This window comes from Peromyscus californicus, unplaced genomic scaffold (genome assembly GCF_007827085.1).
Source record: "Peromyscus californicus insignis strain IS unplaced genomic scaffold, ASM782708v3 Scaffold_4__1_contigs__length_199733344, whole genome shotgun sequence".
NCBI lineage: Eukaryota > Metazoa > Chordata > Mammalia > Rodentia > Cricetidae > Peromyscus > Peromyscus californicus.
In genome coordinates, this window is record NW_026294562.1 from 61,391,603 (window position 1) to 61,413,581 (window position 21,979).

Sequence of the window (21,979 nt, forward strand, 5' to 3'; positions counted from 1 at the left end):
ACTTACCCCACAAACAAGACAAAACCTAACCAAATACCTTTTTACCATAACAACCAAAATCCTTAACCATCACCAAACTTCCCTAACCATAACTCCTAACCTTCCCCCAATATCCATAAACCTAGACCTGTATCCTCAGCCTGAACCCTATGTCACTCACCCAGACCCCATGTTTTTAACATGGACCCCTTGTCCCAACCTTCACCCTACAACCCTAACCCCAATCCTGTGTCCTTAACTATAAATTTCACCCCAACACACACCCAACCACAAGTCCTTGACTCCTACAGAGATGTCTGAGTGGCACTTGCTGGACATTCCACTGGATAGAGCATGGAACAGGAGAGTGTCTAGGTCTCCAGCTTCCTGGTAGAAATGTTCCCGGTGCATGCTATGGAGTCTGGTGGGGCTCTCTGGGGTCAGGTAAAGATTATGTGGCTCCACACCCCAGCTTATGGAGTAAGATCCCTAGCAGACCCTTAGAGTCAGTTAGGGAAGGCCCTGCCCTGAGCTCTCACAGCCACAGCCTCATCCAGGTCTGGCATACACTGCCCACAGGACTTGTTTTCTTCCCATGATAGCTTGACATAGTGCTTGGCCACCACTCCACTACTGCCTAGCTGACCTCAGCTGTCCGGCCAGGATACACCAGTACCACCCCTGGCCCACTGCGCCACTCCTCACTGTATACACTATCTCCTAAGTTGTGAATACTTGACTCTTATGTAGAATCCTTTAGCTTCAGGGACTGGAAATGGCACTCCAAGGGGATGGAAGGCAGATATCAAGCTTCCCAGCCTCACTTGCAGGGCCCTACCAACTAATCATAGGCACAGCTGAAGCTCTTACCAACTTGCTGACAGGCTTCCCACCAACATCTCCAGAGACCCCAACCCAAGCCACCACCACGGGCAACTGGAAGAGATTTTTCCTAGCCCTAGAGACCACCACAGCCCGTTGACACTTGGCTTGCAGCCTTGAGAACAGAAAGCAGAATGTCCAATCAAGTCATTGCTAGATGCCTGTTCCATAGATCCTGGGGTGGGGGGGTGGGGGGTTGGGGGGGCGAGCTGCAGGCTGACTCATGGCAACTCCCAGGCAACATGGCCAGGCAGACTTCGACTGCCTGGTATAGCTACAGTGGGGGCACAGTCAGCACCCCCAGTCAGAGATATCCCTGTATCAGTGACTCAGAGAGGCTGGAAACTGGGGAAGTGGCCGCAGAAGCACACTGGTGTTCAGGGATAGGGTTAGCATGTGGCTAGCATGAACAAGAATATCTGTGCTGGGAAGCACAGGCCTCTGTTAACCTAGGCTGAGTGTAGATTTTCCTGGCTGTGTGACTGCCCCCTTGTTCATTTCTGGGGTGGGTCTTTTGCTTCTATAGCAGACATGGACCCCCCCCCCCAGCCCCTCTGTGCTTCAGCTGTCAGTTCTGTCCAGTCCTGTGTGTAAATGTCCCTTGGGCAGGCCCTATGTCTAGAGACCAGCAATGTGGTTCTGGAAAACACAGGTAGAGCTTCTGGATGAAAATCATAGATGCAAGCAATTTGTCTGGTATGGCATGTGAGACATGGCCACGTCTGAAAGAAGCCAGAGGATCAGAGGGGACTGCATGGCACAGGGTGACAAAGCCCCTAACAGAGCTCTGGTGTCCATATTGCTGGGCCCTAATGCTAGCCTGGGCACACAGAATTCTGGGTGTGGGCTGCATGAGAGAAGGGCCTACCTAGGTCAGCGGGCAAAAATCATTCAGCTTAGTGGGCCCCAGCTCACAGCTGAGGCCCTGGAGAGAAAGGCTCCGGAAGGGTGACTTCTGTAGATTGCTGCAGCTCCCATGGCTTCTAGCCAGCTGGCCCAACATCATGGATGACCAAGGGAGCCAGTTCCTGAGCTACCTCTCCTCTCCTGGTTATAGTTCTGTGGAGGTCATGACCAATGAGGAACTGGCTTGTGAGAGAAAAGGAGGGTGCTAAGTAAGCCCTTAGCTCTCCTGGGCCACTGTGCAGGGCTGGGGGAGAGTGAGAACAAAGCTTCCAAAGGATCTTGATCAAGGAGGAGGTGGTGTGGAAGGCCAAGGCCTTTCTCACTGGCCTTAAGCTACAGTCACAGATTTTCTACTTTTCTAGGAAAAAAAAAGTACTTATAAGTATATCTCCAAAACCTTTGATCAGAGCCACATAAAGGCCTAACCTAGGCAAAAATGGTCCTGTGCTCCCAGAACCTCAGGGCAGGAGCCTCTGACCTCCACCTGGACAAAAAGCCTGCACAGCAATTACCTCTGCAGACACTGCTCCCAGTGGGTTAGCACAGCGCAAGCAACCTCCCATAGGTCCCTACTGAGTGCTGGCAACACAACTGAGGCCTTTCTTCTTATCTGGCCACTGTGTGAGGTTGTAGAGCTACCATGATATACGCCATGCTTCCCCCCACCTCGGTCACACGACATTTTCACACTTTCACACCAGTAGCTACCAAGGAGGTGGTTACTGAGAGGCCACTGTGAAAGACACGAAGAAGCCACACTATACGGGCATTCAGCATTTGTAGGGTGGCAACACTGGGCCCACCTATATTCCCTTTCCTCCAGCTGAAGGCTAGAGGTACTCTGTCTGTCCCAGGCCTCTGCCAATTCTCCCTCCCCCCAAGCATCACAAGCCAACCAGGCTACTGGTGCTCTACCTGGGCCCTACATCTTGTAGCTGTCTTTTCTCCTTAGCACAATCCCGTTTCTCCTGTGTCCAAACCATCCCTGTGATCCCTTAGACTCCTGGGAAGGCCAGGGCACAGTCACTTGCTTCTAGCCAACTTCAGATTCCTCAGAGGACATGTCCACCACTGGCATTCCTCATGTGGACAGGACCTAAAGTTCATAAAAACTCATGGGCTAGGTCAGGCCCAAGGGGTTCAGGCCAGGGACCAAAAGCCCTCAGGTGGTTACCCCTGCCCAGCAGGAAAGATCCTAGGTCTCTCTCTCACCAGATTCACGCAAAGCCACTTACTCTGGAGAGGACTCTGGGGTCAGGTTGGACATCTCCTCTGGCGTGGGAACTGTGTACAGGAAAGGACAAGGGCAAGGCTGGGTGAGCGCTGCAGGTTGTGTCCGTTTGGCCCCCTGGCCCAGTGCGCTATCCATGCTCTGGTGCATAAATCCCATTGTGCCTCTCCAACCTCCCCTGCCCCCCCACCCCCTCACATCCCCCTCCCCCGCCCCGCCCGCTGAGCAGAGAACTGGCCCCACCACAGGCCAGGACCTGTAGACTTCCTGACCACCCAAAAGGCCTCACTGAACATAACTGCTGCTCAGAAAATGACAGAACGGGGCCTGGGACAAGAGAGGGTACAGGGCAGACTCGGAGACTTGTGGAGAGGCCCACAGACCTGCCAGCTGTAAGCATGTTCCATCTCAGCAGTGCAGGACCCCCTATGCAGATCCCACCACCTAACCAGCCCCACATCCATGCTAACCTTGCAGTTTCCGGCGGTGGAAGCGAGGTGAGCCCAGGAAGCTGTTCTTGATGGAGTTGAGCCGTGTCCGCCAGGGCACCCCTCCAACACTAGGACTGGATGGTGGTGTGGGGTTGGGTGTGCCAGCTGGGCTCTCCTTTGGCGTGTGGACAGGCGTCCCTTTGGGGGTAGGAAGGGGACTACCCCTTGGTGAGGGGTGAGGGGTCACCTGTATGGTGGGGACAGATTTGGCGTTTGATTCAGTCCCAGTTGGCAGGAGCCGAGCAGGGGCCGGCAGGGTTGGGGGCCCAGGGGACAGGGCCAGTGGAGGGCCAAGGCTGGCTCCAGGAGGCCGGGTCTGGGTGCAGGCCGGGAGCGGATTGGACTTGGTGCCCTGCAGCGGCTTGTCAGTCAGCTTGGCCTTGCACGGCAAGGTCTGAGTCTTGGGGTTGGGCCGCAGGGCGGCCTGTGGAGAGAGGATGTGTCCGGGCCGAGAGGCGCTCCGACAAGCTTCGGGCTCCGAGGAAGTGGCCGGGGGGCAGGCCACATAGGGAAGCTCAGGGGGCAGAGGGGGCAGGACGAACTTCCTAACAGGCTACGGTGGCGGTGGCGCAGAGTAGGGGCAGGAGGGGTGACCGCGAAGTGGAGCCCATGCCCACCCCACCCACATGCACACACAGCAGCCAGGATCAGCAAAATCATTCAAGCAGGACCCCAAGCAGGACCAGAGGGAGGGGGCAGGCGAGGGGAGGGTTTGCCATAAAAGAAAACAAGTGACACACGAAAACGGACAACACAAAACAGAAGAACATGCAGTTAGCCAGCGCCCAGCATCAGAAAAGCAGCCAGGAGGGTGCCCACAAAGGAGGCCTGTGTGCAAGGCAGGGAGGGGGCTACTTCCCAGTCGGTGGAGGCCCTGTTCCCCACCCCCGGGTACTTTGGGGCTCCTTTTTTTTTTTTTTAATTTCCTGAGGCTAGCCCTGTAACCTAAGGCTTAGGTGGGGTAGTCACTCACCCGAGGACTGCTGAGTGGACTTGTGGAAAGGCCTGAGGATGCGCCACTGATGGATCGAGACCTGGGGGTGCAAAGCAGAGTATTGATTCAGCAGGAGAGGGCTCCAAGCTCCTGTCCCCTAGGTAGCCTTTTCAGGAGGCCTGGGGTACTGGCCCAGAGCTCCAAGGCTCCTACCATGCCCAGAAGGGTTTCTGGAGGCACAGCTGTGTCAGGGATCATCCTGCTGACCTTGGCTGGCAGTTACCATCAGTATCCAGCCAAGGTTCCTGGGGCTCCTCTCCACTCAGACGAGCCACCCACCTGCGACCCCAGACCAGGCACATGAAAAGGTACTAAGGGGCTCTCAACAGCAGTCCACAGACACTGTGTGGACAGAGGTGCAAGGACACGCAATAGAGGATTCCCGTGAACTAGATATAGCCTCATGCATCCCATGACCCTGGCACCCAAGTCCAGCCTCTCCAAGGCTGTACTGTACAACGTCCGTATGTGGTTCACTACCTGGGCACTCGCCCAGTCCTTTCACATCCACCGCTACCCACAAGAGAAGCCCAGGACCATCCCACAGCCTTCATCTTAACCTACTATTACCCCACCAGGCTGAAGACCTAGCCTGCAAAGAGCTAGGGGCAGGGGCTAGCCCTGTGTGTTCACTGCAACATGGTAGCACAGCTGCTCTGCAGGTCAGAGACCAGGCCTTCCATCCAGCTCACCATGAAAGGACACAAAAGCACTGGTTCACCCTTGGCGGTGGGACCCGCCATCTTGGGTGGGAAAAGTGGGGGTGGGGTACAGCCACAGGAGGAAAGAGGACAGAAGAGCACTAGACCAGCTTGCACTGCCCCGGCCTGCCCACCAGGAGCCAGACTATACACAATGGGTCTCTGATTCCCGCCTGGGCAACGCTCACCTCGGGCACCTGTGAGCAGAGCCCTGTGTCCATGACCTCCGAGTCTCTCCACCCACTGCTAAAGGAGCCCAAGAAACACTGGTGACCCATGGTCAGGGCAGCATGCCTGGGTCAAAGTGGTACCAGGGCTCCCCACTGGGACAAAGGTCCAGGTGTACAGCTAGGAGCCAGGCCCTGAGAAGATGGAGATGGTCATACCAGGAGATGGGAGAGGGGATGCAGGCACGAGCAGTGAGGCCTAGGCCTTTGATCCCACCATGCCAGATAGGAGCACATTGCTGGGCACAAGGGAAGAAGAAGGGAAGCTGAGACGGAAGCATGGGAGCCATATCAACCTCTCCTCGGTCCAGCAATGCTGGAGTGGAGCTGCAGCTCGTCCAAAGTAGGAAAGATGACTCCAGCCCTGAGGACAGCCAGGTGGGCAAGAGGCAAGCAGGAAGGGGCACAGGCAGGTACAGGGGGCAGTGTGCTGCTCAACAGGATGTGGCCCAACCAATCAGCAGCATGAGTGGGCAGCAGATGTTACTGGCCTGTTGTCACTTGCCAGGGGCTTGGACACTCAGTCACTTAAACTGGCCAGCCCTTGGGGGAAGAGCACCCAAGGCCGTCTGGACAAAAGAGTGACGGGGTGGCAGGCCTGTAACCATAAGGGGGGTCTGTTCAGGGTGCAGGGTTGTGCCCCTGTCCTGGCCCTATGCAAACCTGGAGTATATGGCCCTCTGCTTTGGGCTGGCCATGGGCCTTGCCCCAGCAACCCCACCCCTCCTTGCCTCCTCATAGCTGGCCAGGCTCTTCCTGCTGGATGATTCCATTCCCAGAAAGGAGAGGTGGAAGTGTCTGCTAGTAAAGCCCTGCCTCCAGGCCCGCCTCTGTCTGCCTGGTTCAGGCAGGAGTCCTGCATCTGGGGCTGGGAGGACAGGATGGATGGGCAGGGTGTATACCTGTCTTCTTTGCTGAATTGGGGATGGGCTTCAGCGATATCCAGGCTTTTACTGAACACTGCTTTACTATAGCAGGAACAAAGCGAGAAAACAGAGTTACTGCCCTGGCCACATGCATGCAGGTCAGCTGCTGGGCCATGTGCTGCCTGGCCACACCGAGCAAGCCCTCCAAGCATGGCCCGCCAACCCCAGGCCACTGTACGGAGATGAAGAGAGAGGAAGGGGACAGGAGCCACAGCACAGCCTGCCCTGGGTGACCTTCTGGGTAAGGAGCCAGCCAAGCTTAGGGATATCTAGACTCACCACCAGCCACAGGATCCCTTGTCCCAACCAGTGGTCCCATCAGAGCCCGGTGTCAAGTGGTAAAACCAGAGCAGAAGCAGGCTAGACGTGCCAGGACAAAGGATCTTCCATATTCCCTTGGAGACAGCCACCACCCCACTGATGGGCCCACCCTGTAGCACCTAGGCCTGGAAGGTGTATTAGAAGCCAGGGAAGCTCACTCAGGCTTTAGATGCTGGAAGGGCTGAGCTCTGGCCCTCGGCTACCCTTTGGGGTTCAAGGGAGGCCAGGGAGAGGCAACCATCTCTCGAGCGGATGGTGTGCACTAGAGCTACTGGGAGAGTCCTGATGAAGTGAAGCATATCCACAAGAGGCAGAATCCCAGAGAAGGGCTAGGTAAGAACATGGCCAAGAGGGACCCTTGCTGTCCCGCCTTGTTGCCAGAAGCCGAGGGGCTGTGGGCCATGGCTGGCTGGAAAGTTGGAAGAAGTTTCTTAAGGAGGGAAACTTTGAGGCCAGAGCATGAGTCAGCCCAGATCCATGGGGGAGGGCCTAGTGGGGCAGAAATACCAGCACCCTAGAGTCAAGGCAGAGGAAATCCTATCTTGATGACTACCTAGCCACCTCATGGCTCCCAGTTCCTGACAAATTCAGGGGCAGACCTGGCCTGCTTCAGCACTCAAGCTCCCAGCAGGAAGAATGAACTGTAGGTGGGTGCTGTGTGCAGAGTACAATGCTGACCTCTGCTGGCAGGGCCTGTGGGATCTCCCAGCTCCAGGTCTGTTCACAGATGACCCAAACCCCTGCTTGTTAGGGAGCTCCACTCAGCCAGGGCAGGCTTGGCAGGCTCTAAGTGCCCTTCTACTCATCACTCTCCTGAATTGTACATCCTGCCCACAACACTGCTACTGGCCACCAGGGAAGGACGAGCCTGCTAGGCAGGGGACTCTGAACAAAGCTGTACCACATCACAGCCCAGCTCAATACAGATCAGAGACAGCCAAGCACCAGGGAGGGACAAGCCTGCTGAGCAAGGAGCTCTGAACATAGCGGCACCATATCACAGCCCAGCTCAAACAAGAACAGACCAGCCAGGTACATCCTAACCCAGCCTAGTCCAGTCCATCCCAGCTCAGCTCAGCCCAATTCAGTTTTGTCCAGTCCAGTCTAGTTCAGTCATGGCCAACTCAACCTAGCCCAGGACTGCCCAGCTTAGTCCAGACCAGACCAGCTCAGTCCAGGCCAACTCAGTACAGACCAGCTCATTCTAGTCTAGCACAGCTCAGCCCAGATCAGCTCAGCCAGTCCAGTTTAGTCTAGGACAGCCCAGTTCAGACCAGTTCAATCTATCCCAGCCTAGCTTAGTCCAGGCCAGCTCAGCTCAGTCTAGACCACCCCAGCTCACCCCAGTCCATTTCACAACAGTCCAGCCCAACTCAGCCTGGTCCAATTGAGTCCAGTCCAGCCCAACCCAGGTCAGTGGAGTACAGTCCAGCTCAGCCTAACCCAGTCCAATCCAATCCAGTCCAGCCCAGTCCAGTCCAGCCCAGCTTAGTCAGCTCAGTCCAGTGCAGCCCAGCTCAGCCCATGCAGCCAGCCAGCCAGCATGCTTAGCACAGTGAACTCCAACCCACTCTAGTGGCCTCAGTTCAGATCCCAGGTATAGTGGACAGAGACAAGCAAGGCCAGAGAAAGGGTAGTAGGCTAAGAACCTGATGCTGCCCTGGCCAGGGCAAAGGAGGGAGGCTTGGGCCCCCAGGGGCAGGCACATACCTCTGGCCATGCTGAGCCATCTCAATGGCTCTCCGTGCAGGCACTGGGGAGCCACCATCTGTCACACTGAGCACTTCCATGGACTTGCGTTCAGGTCGCCGCTTGCCATGCCGGTTCAGCATCGGGGAGTCCACACGCTTCCGGGGAGGGTCTGTGTGCAGACTGGGGTCAGGCTGGGCCAAAACCCAGGAACGGGGGGCACAGGGTAGGCTGGAAGCTTTGTACCTATCTCATTCCTGGGAGGTAGGTCCTCATCCTCATGGCTGGGATACCGTTCTTTCCGGTCCAGGAGGAGGAAATAGATCATCTTTTCCTGATTCTCCCTGCAGAAGGTGAGAGGTGCCAAGAGGGTGGGCATATGGTGACATGGGGTACCTGACAATGACACTGCAGGGACTCTGGCTGTGGCCACCTGCCTTGGAGGGTCCACAGGGAGGCAACAAGGATGTTCCCTAGAGCAGCTAGAGCGTGGGGCATGGAGCCCAGTAACTAAGCCAGCCCTGCCCCCACTCCAACATACTCCTCAGATAGCAGGTCCTGCAGCAGCTTGTTGCGGTCTCGGAAGCAGCCCAGCGAGTGCATGCTATCCAGCACATCAGGGTCGATGTCTTCCAGGCTGGGCAGTGAGCGGATCTGAACCTTGCGGGGGATGGGCTGTTCCGGCTCCGGCTCGTTCTTGCCACCTCTGTGGACGACAGGGCACCCAGCAGAAGTCACTCATTTCTGGCCCATTCTGAAACCATTCCACCCACCCTGAGGTGGCCAGGAGGGTGGGAGGTCCACCCTCACGTGAGCCCAAGTCCTGCTGCTGTCCCTGCACCCAGCCCTGCAGACCTCCTGTGTCCTGCAACAGCCGCTCAGCGAGGCCGAGAGTGAGGCTAGGGCAGCCCCGAGCTGGCTGGCACCCTCCCCCCTTCCTATCAGGCCCTGCAGGCCACAGCAACAGGCAAAGCAGGCGTTAGTGGGCAGAGAAGCTACTTACATATACCATATGTGTTTCTGAATGTGCTCTAGCTACAAGGAAAGAGAAACAGGGGTTAGTACCAGGGGGAGCCCACGTTAGGAGGTAGGGGGCCAGAGCGGGAGAACAGAAGGCAGGGCAGGGGCCGCATTCCCAGAGGCCCAGGCCAGCACCCCTACTCCACCCCAGATGCAGAGGAAATAAAGCCAGGGAAGGAGAGGCTGGGGGACAGGGTCCACAGAGAAGAGAGGCAAGGAAGCGAGCAGTGCCCTGGGACCCTGCCTGGTTGGGCCCTCCCAGATCAGAGGGCATGAGTGAGGAACCAGTCCAGGAGGCAAAGCCAGGCGGCTGGGAGGGGCTGGGTGCAGGTGTGGGCAGGAGGCTGAGGTAGCCCACTACACCTTTCTCTCCATCCTGACTCAGAGACAGGGATAACTTGCTTTGCGAGAGAGGGCAGAAAACATCTCTTCTAGAAAAGGCCAGCCTACCAGGCATCTTGCTTCCTTTACATTGGCAGATGCTGTGTGGCTCAAAACCAACTGCTGGGACTTCCCTCACACCTTTGCCTACCCCATAGCTGATGGAGCCACGAGGCTCACACTGCCAGGAGGCATTCCACAAGGATGTCCAAGGGGCAGAATGGCAGTATAGGGCAGCAAACTCTCCAGGGCTCACCTGAACCAACCACTCACAGGCTCAGACCCGCCATCTACCACACATGTGCTCCTAAGATTTGGGTACAGGCCCCCCACACCTGGGCACGCACACGGCTATGTACAGATAATGCACATAGGCACTCACCTTGCATGCAGCTGGGCACAGTCACATACACACACCTATGCTGCCGTATAGGTGACACACACCTGAGGACTCACCCTGCACACAGCCGGGCACATGCTTTCCAAGCTGGGTACATACTCTCCCCCCACCACTTAGATACACACAAATATATGCATAAGTAACACACACGGGCACTCACTCTACATGCAGCTGTGCACAGCCTCATGCACAGCTGGGCACACTCTGCCCACACATACCTGGGCACACATGCTAGCAAACACGGATCGACACTTGAGCCTGTCCACCTGGCATGGCACAGACTCACATCACTGTGCATGTGGTATGCCTGCAGCGCGCACACACAGGCCCTGGTGGGAAGTCTCACCCTCAGAGATATTTTCTCCCTAAAGTGCCCAGGAGCAAGTGCTAGAGATGGAAGCTTGGCCCCACCGGTACAGGGCGGTCTGAGGAAGGGACAGGTCCAAGAGATGGTGTGAAGAAGGGACAAGAGGAGGGAGAAGGGCCTGGCTCCCCAAGGGTACCCGAGTTCTGGCTAGGGCAGAGGGGTAGGCAGGACGCACCGTGAGGCGCCGAGCTGCATCCACCTCAATCATGCCACGCAGAAGACTCTGGCAGTCTGGTGGGATAAAGTGTGGCATGTGGAACACACCACGCTTGACCTTCTCCAGCAACTGCCGCAGGTTGTCATCATCGAAAGGCAGAGCCCCCTGTGGGTAAGCAGGACAGCACTCATCATGGGTCGGTAGCACGGGAGGAGGGAAGGGAGAGGGGGTGTGGGGAGCAGCAGGGAGCGGAACAAGTAGGTGAGGTGGGTGGGGCTCACCACCAGCAAGGCGAACAGGATCACACCACAGCTCCACACATCTGCCTTGCGGCCATCATACTTCTCACCCTGTGGGAGGAGGGCAATGCCAGGTGTTGGCAGTATGCAGGGTGGGGGGTATCTAGTCGGGGATTGGGTCTGAGGGAAGGCAGCTGAGCTGTGACTAGCCCAGCAGTAACAGGATAAGGGGACCTTCCACCACAGGGACCCCGGTGGCTGCTTACCCGAATCACTTCCGGACAGGCATAGTGTGGGGATCTAAGGGCAAAACAGCAGGTCAGGGGGCAGGAGGCCAGGGTGCACAGCCCAGATCTTTACACCCTCCCTGAGGCTTCCTCCATGTGAGCCCTGCCCTAGGAAGCCTGCATGTGAGGTCTACAGGCCACTGCTGGTCTGGCCCCAGGAAGATGAATGGCTTTGAGACCAAGTCCCCCCAACCTAAATACCCTGTATGCTCTGGTAGGAGATGGAGGTCTGGAGCCTGGGGACTGCTATGCTCAGACCTACCTGCTCATCTATTCAGACCCAGGAGAGAAGGCCCAATGAAATGTTCCCCCAGATCCCACCACTGAAAGATGATGCTGGTGCCAGACAAAGGGTCCCCACATGCCTTACTATAAGGACAGGGGTCATGCCTTCTGCCCTCAGTCCAGCTCCAGTGCTGGGAGAGAAAGTCCTAGGGTTTCCCACCAAAATAGCCTGTAGCTCCGAAGTCACAGGCCAGTTTCAAAGCTTGTCCAGACTGGGCAGCAATGGCTATGGTGTCTGCCCCCCAGGGCTATGTCCTGGGCCTGTGGGGTACCACTCACTCACCCGCAGCTGGTCTCCAGCAGGCTGTCTCCCACCTGCAGGGATGCCATGCCAAAGTCTGCAATACGGATGTTGTTCCTCTCATCCAGCAACAGGTTCTCTGGCTTCAAGTCTCTGTGGCTGGGGAGTAAGACCTGGGTGAGCCGAAAGGAGGCCCTGGACCCACTTCCCCACTGCAGTCCCTGATAGGGACTGCTCCCCTTTCTGAACTCCTGTTAGTCAGGCAGGCGGTGGCGACCGAGGTAGATAATATACTGGCAGCTAACACTAAGTGGTCGTCCTGGTCTGGGGGACAGGGACAGGGATGAGGTGGTCTCCTGCCCTCCATAGGGATGAAGCGTGGGTGGGTTCCTGGCAGCCTTTCAATGCCTCCTAGATGAAGCCTGTAGGAGCCCCCCTGCCCTCTTGAGATGCAGGCCTGACTCAGCCTGGCCTGGCTCGCACCATATGGAGTGGCTGTGGCAGAAGTCCAGTGCAGAGATGATCTGCCGGAAGAACTTGCGGGCCTCCTTGGGGGTCAGCCGTCCCTTCTTCACCAGGTAGTCAAACAGCTCCCCCCCAGACACGTGTTCTAGCACCAGGTATCTGTGGAATGGGGCAGGGGAACATCAGTGCCAGCATCATGGCCTGGTACATAGCCCCTGCCTGCCCTCCTGCTGCCTCGTCAGAGAGGCCTGGTGCAGGGCCCAGAGCAAGGCCCCAAGGAGGGCCCATGCAGGGTACCTGCTATGGCTCCTGGCGGCTCTCACACCAAGCAGCTGGGTCCCAGGGAAGATCATATAGACCCCTGGAGCTGGGCAGAGGGTCAGTGTGGAAACCAAGAATGGAGTGAGGCTGACCCAGCGGGGCCTGCCATCTCCTCTCTGCCCAGTTTGTACCAGTCCCTCGGGGTCTTTGCTATACTGCAGAACCAGAGGGGAAGTGTGGGTAACTGGAGAATTACATCTCAGACCCCCTAGGATCTTAGCTGTGTAACAGGACTCAAGAGGTGACCAAGGAGATGCATGGGCTGCACAGGATGCAGTCTAATGGGCTCAGAATGGAACAAACTCCTGGGGAAGGCAAGACCCCCAAGGGAGGGAACAAAGGACAGTTAGTGACATAGATGGGTGCCATCTCACTTGGTGGCAGGCATCAGTGGTACTGGACAGGAAGCCAGGCTGGGGTGGGACCTGCTGACAGTAGTCAGCTGACCTGGGGTCCCAAGCCCCATAAGCAAGCCTTGTGGTGCTGGGACCAGCATTGGAGGATACAGGGGTAGGTAGAGGCTCGGCATTGCCTCAGCAGGGCCCCTCCCCAGTTCCCTCCTGACTGTCATGAAGGTCCAGGACTATCAACTGCCCAGCCCCCAGGCTTGTGGAAGCTGATGGCCTGCTCACTCCCACCACACATCCTCAGCTCTCAAAAGGGCCAGAATAAGCGCTTCTTCCCTCAAACTGCTTCCTGTCAGGTATTTGGTCATAGGAACTAAAAGAGCAGCCAGACTCACCCTCCATGCACTGCCCAATGAGCCTCACTCATGGCCCTGCTCGCTGGCCTCCTTAGGGCCCTGGCAAGCTACAGCTCCACCCTCTTCCCAGGATGTCTCACTGAGCCTGGGCCTTGTGGGGCAGTGGGAGTTGGAAGACTGATGAATCCCCACAGAGGGGCTATTCAGTAGCGGACAGTATTAGGAGGGAACAAGCTCTACTGGCCCTAGAACCCAGATCTTCCTCCAGGGAAGCCCTCCCCATTGTTGGCCTCAAGTTAACAGCCTGGAGATCCCCAGGAGCACCAGCCACAGGTCTGGTAATGAAAACTGTGGCCACTGTGGCTAGCCCCTCCTCAGCTGGATGGCAACACGGACACAGCCAGCTCTCCAAATGCAAGAGCAGTCTGGGCCTCTGCAGCCACCCCCCCTGGCCTCCCCAGCTCTCCAGGCCCAGCAATACCTACAAATATTTTTTGTTTTCATAGACGTCATGCAGCTTCAGGACATGTGGATGCTCGATGAGCTTCAGGATGGCAATCTCTCGCTCCACCTGCAGAGAAACTATGTCACTGCCCGGCAGCCGACCACAGCCCACTCAAACAGGCCCTCCAGTGGCCTACATGCATTGTCTCCTAGGGCTATGACGTTGCATTTGGGGCTGAGCTGGAGAGAAGGGATATCTGCAGCTTGGATCTTGCTATCTTGCAGGGAAGAGCAGATGCCAGGACAAATGCCTTGGTCAGGGGTTCTGCATAAGTTGGCAGTGGGGACCAGGGCAGAGCTGCAGGTGAGTGTGCTTGCTCAGTGTGTATATGTGTAGGGGGCTGCTTGTGTGTACAGAGGACTGCATGCACATGCAGGGTGTGGAACTGTGTAACAGGCCCTGTGTAAGAACTCAGGTCCCCCTTCTGTGGGCTCCAGGATGTCACCATTCTTGGAAGCAAAGGTGGAGTCTGTTCTAGTGCCTACCCCAGGTCTGTTTCTGAGCTTAAGTCGAGAACTCTGGTGAGTATAGCTTTGCCCACAGCCACCTTGGCCCCACAGGCAATGGCAGTAAGAAGGTACCAGTAGGCACTAACCTCTCATAGGCCTCTCTGTCCCCAAAGCCTTTAACTCCCATGCAGTCCCATGTGTACAATGCCCACAGAACCAAAACCCTGCCCTTTATCTCAGGGCCCCTGTACCATGGAATAGATCCATCCAATGTGTCTCCAGTTCAAAACTGGACAGCCCTCCAATGCCAAAAGTCCTTCACTCCACCTAAGCTGGTGTCTTCTCTTACAACTGCCACCCACTCAGGTCTCTCAGCTTCTCCACACCAGGAGCTAGAGCCTATCCAGCCCTCTTCAGGCTAGCCTGGTCATAGCAGGAGGGGTCTCAGAGTCAAGGGGCACGTCCTCATGCTAATCAGAGAACTAGGGCTTAGCCCACTGCTCCAGCATGTCATTGTCCACTGTGGAACTGTTCTCCAGGCTAACATAGTCAAGGCAAATGGGACCCTTCCTGAGGATGGAATAGCCCAGGAACTAACCTGCTGTTGCTCCCCCAGAATTGGGCAGGATCCCATGGGTTAACTGGGGTAAGGGGTAAGACAGAGGCCACCCATGCTAGTCCCAGATACCTAGGTCCATCCTTCCAGGTAGTGACCCTTCTGCCTCAGCCCACTGCCTCACCTTCATCAGCACCGACTCACTGAGCTTCTCACGGTTGACAATTTTGATGGCGACCTTCTGGCAGGTGACGCAGTGGATTCCCAGCTTCACCAGGCCTGTGGGAGAGAGGCCAGACTCTAGCCCCAGCTCTACATCACCCCAGCCTTAGATAGCAGGGACCACATCCTAGTCTGGGAGCTCTGCATTCTGTCTTGCAATCCCCAAGCCTGTCAAACCCTGGCCATTGACCACCTTACTCCCTGATCAGAATGGCTCCGGAAAAGTGGCTTGCTGCACCAAAACCAGATCCCTCCTGAAACCTGAGGTCTTCGTGTGCCACTGTCCATCTCCCAGGTCACCAGAGCCCTTCCTCCAGGCCAAGTACATCCCATGTTGAAGAGGCAACATGCTCTGAGTCCAGAGTCACTCTGTCCTCTAACACAATCTTACTTAAAACCCTTCACCTGCAGACTTCTGCAGGGATAGTGTTCTGTACCTGTGTCCCCAGAGCCCTGTCAGGCCCAGTCCCTAGACATGCTCCCCCCTCCCCCATGGAGGAGTCTACCTATCTTGAGGCTGGTACCTAGAGCTGGAGGAATCTCATGAGACATATGGATGCTAGGCAGGCTAGAGGAGGTAGCAGGGGTCTTCTCTGGAACCCATGATGGTCAGTGGGAAGCAAAGCTAGAACAAGATCAGCAGCCATGAGGCAGAGACTGCTCTTTTCAACTCAGACTGTGTCCAGATACTGTCCCAACAGAATGAGCCACAGCAGGAGACATGAGAAGAGTGCAGGGCAAAATCAGCGGAAAGGTAGAGTAGGGCTAGAGGAAGCATTTCTGATGTGGGCATTATCTCCCTTCTCCATGAAAGATTCATTTCCTAACCAAATCAAAGGGCTCTTGAAAACTGCTAAGAAAACACATACACACAGACATGTGCATGTGCACATCTATGCACACACATGTGCACATGGCAGTATTATACAAATGGGCCAAAAATGAACACGAAACAGATAAATGTGTAGAAAGACAGTTCATGTTTTGTGTAAGGTCACAACAGAGATGTGGTTTCAGAACCCAGTTGGAGCTGGGGTCCTGGGTGTCTAAGTGCAGTGCTGGTTTTTTTTGATGGAGAAAATCCCAGGCTGCCATGTGAGAGCCCAGGCTAGGAGGTGGCCATGGTGGGACACCTTAACCAGGGAAGCCTGACATAGGCTCTGGTACCTCCTGCTGGCTGTCTTTGATCCAGTGTGAATGCCTGTGATTCCTGCTCAGATTGGGGAGAAAGAGAACTAGCCAGGAGGGCAAGGGTACTGATAACCTGCTATCCATAATTCAATCACCACATGGGCTGTGGCACTGGCCAAGGCATGAGGCCATCTGCACTTGGTCAGAAGGTACTTAAGACTTGGTAAAACTACCCAGTCCCCAAAACAAGACTGTAGGTGCAAGAGAAATGGGCAAGGACAGTATGACAAGTGATAAAAGCCTCCTGCCCCAGGAGGAAGGGCTCCTGCAAACCTATAAGATCCACTTGCAAAGGACAGAGGCAAATCAAGAGATGAGAGTGACCCGGAAACAATGTGTCCCCTCAGGAGATCTCAGAGGACAAAAAGCCATGTTCTGCCCAAGGATGGAATAAGAGCAGGGCTGGTGGGTAGGAAGGAGCATAACAGGCATCCTCAAATGTGTTCCAGGCAGGTAGGCCCCGCCTTCCGGCAGACTGGATGGCTCAGCATGTGAGGAACAGGGAACACCAGAGTCTCAACAAGAGGAGTTCCATATGTCATCACAATCCAGCTGGCAAGCATACCCAGAAGCCATTTAACCAACAGTGCGGCTAAATCATGAGATGCTTACCAAATGACCTCACGGATGACATGCTGGGCCCTGGCAGATATGGCACATGCCTCATCTCCTCACTCTTATGTTCATACTCACCCTTATATAGTTGTGTGCACACCCATCCCCCCCACAATGCACTTATGCATATCCAGTCACATACTATGTACATGCCCATGTACTCACCCTCACAAACAGGTGGCATACACATTCAGCCTCCCATGTATGTGCACATATACCAGAACACTCACATCTCACCTATGTGCATGCCCACCATGTACTCACCCTCACATGAATGTGCACACATACCCCACACCCAATCCCACATATATGCATTCACACTCACACACACTCTCCAGCCAGGTAACAGGTACCATGAGAGGCATGTAGAAAAGTATTGTCCTGCCTCAGGAAGGGCATGGTACTAAACTGGAGTGGGCATCAAATATTAAGAAGACAAGGCTGTCATCTCCATCCAGTGTGATTTCCAAAGTCTGCCGAGCATAGCTGTATATCATGCCCCACCTTAGAGGTAGGGGGAACTGGGGTTGTGGCATCTACCTAGCTGGCTTTTCAAAAGCCAAGAGGACAGAGGGCTACCAGAACAAGGTGCCCCTGAGCCCCAAGTCTTGTCTAGGGGCTTCCTGGGAATAGGAGATCACAATCCCTGCTCAGGGGAATGGGTGGTACAATGGTAGCTCTAGATACAGTCTGTCTAAGGTGCAGGGGAGCCACCCTGGACCCTCCCTTCACCTTCTTCCACTTGCTTCCAGTGTGCACAGAAAGCCCACTTCCCATCCACCACTGTACTTGAATATCCCTACATACCTTGCACAGCCCAGCATGGCAATGCTTCTCCTCGGTAAAGCTCTCCTGGTGCTTTAGGCCACTCCCTCCCTGTCTCCATGTGGGAAAGTGTGGTCCTGCCTCAGGAAAAAAGGGGAAACGGGGTCTTCTGGGATAAGATGTCTGGGTCAGGAGCAGTTCTGCCGCCTTTCTGTTTCAGTGAGTAGGGAGTATGCCTTCAGAAACCCTGCTGTCTGGCCTGCAGCCTCAGGGACAAGCGACTTCCTGGCGGGAAGCCCACGATCACCCGTCATTACCCAGCCCTCTAACTCGCTGGGGCTTATTTTCCAATTGTGATTTTATCTGTAATTATTGTCTTCACACAGATGCAGCCTCACATAGAAAGGGAAAGTATACCATGTCACAGATAATTACACGGGGCCTTGCCAGGGTGGGGCTGAGCTGGAAGCATGAGGATCCACCAGCTCCAACTGCACTACTTCTGCAAGGGGCAGCAGCAGGGTCAAAGGTACTGGGGCTTCCATGCCTCTAAGGAGGGCCCCCAGGCTTCAAAAGTATGGGTATGAAGGCCCCAGGCCCTTCTAGAGCTACTTCTACCCACAGGCATCTGGGGCTTCTGAGCCTGGCTAGAGAAATCAAGGGAGGTAAGCAGGTATACAACTGTAGCTGGTCAACTCAGGCATTAGGCAGGCCCTGACTGGGCCCCCAGCTGCCCGGGAAGGACATGGTGACTGGGTTCTGAACAGTGCTGACCCCCACTAGAGGCAGAGGCTAATGATTGTGCCAGAGTGAGGGCAACAAGAAGACCTTTCAGATATACCTGTCCTCCACCCAGCTAAACAGAACTGGGGCAAGGTACTACCATGTGGGCTGGGCATTTTCTAGGGGATGTGGAGTAGCAACTTGGTATGCTGTTGTGCCCTCTGGATTCCAGTGATCCCAAAGAATCACTGCCTCAGTTGGGGAGAGGAAGGAATAAGCCTAGCTGTGGATCAAGCCAGGTGATCTTCAAGGATACCCCAGGGATAACTTTGGACAGAAGAGATGGAAGAGGATGAGGCCCCCATTTGGGAGGCAGATCTGGCTCCCTATGAACCTGCAGGAGTCCTTGGCTAATGGCCAAGTGCCTGGGGGCACTGGACACATTCTGGGATCCAGTGTCTCTCCCCTTCTGCCCTGCCATTGCTGGACTCTCTTGTAGATCACGGTCCTCTTGAAAACCCCAACCTCAGGGTTCTCTGAGCCCTGGGGACCATGGTCAGAGAACACTTCTCACTGTCCAGTGGCAGCCACAAAATGGCCTGCTGCTCTGTGGTTCGGGTAGTGTACACTAGGTAGGTGACAATATCAGCACCGGGGAGGGACCTTCTGTATCTCTCAACACCTCAGGCCATAGCCATGGGATTGGAGGGGTAGAGGTGGCATTCCAGAGACATCCTTCCCCGAGATAGACAGAATGTCCATTTGAGTGGCAGCAGCAATCATGGATGCAGCATGTGCCTGCATGTCTCACAACTGATGTTCACCTCAAAGTGACAAGCAAGCAGAGCTCAGGGCTGCATCATACACCCAACTGGATCCCAAGCACAACATTTCTGCAGAGGCATCAAGTCAACTGGGAAACCATGGTCCACTTATAACCTCCTTCTGCCAGGCCCTTCCCTCAGTCTTTCCACAGTGGGCCAGGGTACCTAGAAAATGCACATGGTTGCAACCTTCTGCTTGTTCCCCAGGTCCCAGTCACTCAAGACAGTGACCCCCTGTGGTGGTTTGAAAGAAAATTGCCCCTAAAGGGAGTGGCACTATTAGGAGGTGTAGCCTTGTTGGAAGAAGTGTGTCACTGTGGGGTTGGGCTTTGAGATCTCCTTTGCTCAAGTTACACACAGTGAAACAGACTACTTCCTGTTGCCTGTGCAAGATGCAGAACTCTCAGCTACCTCTCCAGCACCATGTCTGCCTGCTTGCCACCATGTCCCACCATGATGATTATGGACTGAACCTCTGAACTGTAAGCCAGCCACCCCAATTACATGTTTTCCTGTATTAGAGTTGCTGTGATCATGGTGCCTCTTCACAGCAGTAGAAACCCTAACTAAGACAGAAGTCGGTACAAGGACTGGGGTACTGCTGTGATAGGCCTGACCATGCTTTTGTTTGAAGGAATATGGACCTTGGGACTGTGGATTAGAAAAGCAGTTAAATGATTTAAGTGTTGCTTAATGGTCCATCCTAGTAGGAACATGGAAGACAGTGGTGCAGAGGGTGAGTTGAACTGTGGGGGCCTGGATCAAGACGTTTCAGAGAAGAAGACTGTTAGTTTGTGGCCTAGAGACGAGTCTTGTGGTATTTTGGTGAAAAATGTGGTTGCCTTTTGCCCTTGTCTGAAGAGTCTGCCTGAGACTAAAATGAAGAGTTTTGGAGTAATTACACTGGCAGAGGAAATCTCAAAACAGCCTAGTATAGACTCTGATGTGTGGCAACTAGTGTTAACTCTAATGAACATTTATAATGGAAAAGAGCAAACTGATCAGGGTAAATCACAAAATATAAAATTTGAGAAAAGGAGCACCAGGAAGTGCTTAGGCAGTGAAGGAATCCATGGAAAACAGAAAGCTGGTGAAGATGTAATTGAACTAGGGGACCATGCTCCAGCCCCAGTAAGCAGCAGAACTTGGCAGCTTCAGCCAAGTGGTTCTGACTTTAGAGTTAAGGACAGGAGAAAGGGGCTGTGGACTTTGCCTCCAACTAAAGAAAGCTGCTGAGGCCAGGCATGTGTCAGGGATGTCCCTGAATGGAGGCCCAGAGAGGCCATTGTGTGAAGCTGTGAAGTTGAAGCCTGGATTACCTTGGAGAACCCAAGATATTGGAGATGCCAGAGTCATGGGATACCTGCTGAGGAAAGCTGGAACCAGCCCAAGAGAAAGAAGTATGTTGCAGTCAGCAAAGCTAAAAGGAGCTGAAGATCTGAAGAGCGTTTTGACATCAGATATGGGGATGCAGAGTTTGGAGTTTGCCCAGCGGGTTTTCGGTCTATCTTTGGTCCAGCATTTCCTCACTATGCTCCCTTCCCTACTTTTTGTAATGGTAATGTATATCCTATGCCATTGTATGTTGGAAGTATGTGATCCGTTTAATTTTTATTTTATAGGGGATTACAGTTAAAAGATTGCATGAATCTCAGAAGAGAGTCTGAACTTTACACTTTAAAACATTGTTGAGACTGTGGGCTGAATACATTTTTGCATTATGATATGGCTACAAGTTTTTGGAGGCCAGGGAGTGGAATGTGGCTGTTTGAAAGAAAATAGCCCCCAAAAGGAGTGACACTATTAAGAGGTGTGGCCTTGTTGGAGGAAGTATGTCACTGTGGGATTGTAGTACCTTGAACATATTTGGCCCCCATAAGCTCATAGGGAGTGACACTATTAGGAGGTGTGGCCTTGTTGGAGGATGTGTAGTCTCATTGGAGGAGGCTAGATGACACATGCCTTTAATCCAGACCTTGAGGCTGGAGGGAGCACCTTTAACCTGGGCCACACCTTCTGTTGGAAGTGTGTCACTGTGGGAGCAGGCTTTGAGGTCTTTTTTTCAAGCATCACTCAGTGTGGCAGTCAGTCTACTTCCTGTTGCCTGCAAGATGTAGGACACTCAGCTATTTCTCTGACACCATGCTCCCCCACCATGATGGACTGAACCTCTGAACTGCAAGCCACCACAATTAAATGTTTTCTTTATAAGAGTTGCTGTGGTCATGGTGTCCCTTCACAGCAATAGAAAACCCTAAGACAGGGGCTGTGCTTTGAGATCTCCTTTGCTCAAGTTACACACAGTGAAACAGACTACTTCCTGTTGCCTGTGCAAGGTGCAGAACTCTCAGCTACCTCTCCAGCACCATGTCTGCCTGCATGCTGCCATGTCCCACCATGATAATAATGGACTGAACCTCTGAACTGTAAGCCATCCAATTAAGTGTTTTCCTTTATAAAAGTTTTTGTGGTCATGGTGTCTCTTCACAGCAATAGAAACCCTAAGATTCCCTGCCTCCCCAGGATTCTTACCAGGGAGATGTGAGCTGCATCCACTTGCACTCATGTTTCTCAGGCCCTCAAGCTCCCAGTGCCCCAGGGTTTCCTGGTGTACACAGCCTCAACAGATCTTAGCTTAGGGCCAAGCTCTCCAGCCCCAGCTCCCCTCTGTGAAGGACGCCGGTTTCCCCAAGTCGCTCCCCTTACAAAGCCAAGATATGACCTGTCTGCAATAGCCTGAGAGGAACAGTGACCATCAGCCTTCCCACAGGGTCATCTCAGGCCTTCCCACCCATACTGCTCTACCTCCCCTCTTGCAAATGACATGACAGGCACACAGGCCCCATCTGTTTACTGCCAGTGGGCCTCAGTGCAGGCTTTACTAGGTTACAGCATACTACCTACCATGTGTAGATG

General features: G+C 54.6%; 1 protein-coding gene across 25 annotated transcripts in view; it reads right to left on the minus strand.

Annotated features, from left to right (window-relative positions):
- Brsk2 (BR serine/threonine kinase 2) overlaps positions 1-21,979 on the minus strand; it is a 55,203-nt gene that overhangs the window by 7,891 nt on the left and 25,333 nt on the right. For 15 of the 25 annotated variants that reach the window (XR_008212797.1, XR_008212795.1, XR_008212796.1 and 12 more), the window contains exons 2-16: positions 14,908-15,002; positions 13,699-13,784; positions 12,208-12,348; positions 11,767-11,883; positions 11,178-11,211; positions 10,954-11,022; positions 10,691-10,837; positions 9,351-9,382; positions 8,889-9,053; positions 8,594-8,691; positions 8,369-8,519; positions 6,314-6,379; positions 4,463-4,523; positions 3,469-3,676; positions 3,003-3,051 (exon numbers count right to left, since the gene is read on the minus strand). Coding sequence is in view for 22 of the 25 variants with exons in the window: in XM_052711778.1 (XP_052567738.1) it covers positions 3,003-3,051; positions 3,469-3,676; positions 4,463-4,523; positions 6,314-6,379; positions 8,369-8,519; positions 8,594-8,691; positions 8,889-9,053; positions 9,351-9,382; positions 10,691-10,837; positions 10,954-11,022; positions 11,178-11,211; positions 11,767-11,883; positions 12,208-12,348; positions 13,699-13,784; positions 14,908-15,002 (1,519 nt within the window). In the remaining 3 variants the exon portion in view is untranslated. Of the gene's footprint in view, positions 1-3,002; positions 3,052-3,468; positions 3,677-4,462; positions 4,524-6,313; positions 6,380-8,368; positions 8,520-8,593; positions 8,692-8,888; positions 9,054-9,350; positions 9,383-10,690; positions 10,838-10,953; positions 11,023-11,177; positions 11,212-11,766; positions 11,884-12,207; positions 12,349-13,694; positions 13,785-14,907; positions 15,003-17,558; positions 17,653-21,979 lie in introns of those variants that run through there. The other 10 variants (XM_052711794.1, XM_052711787.1, XM_052711781.1 and 7 more) reach the window with 3 other exon arrangements.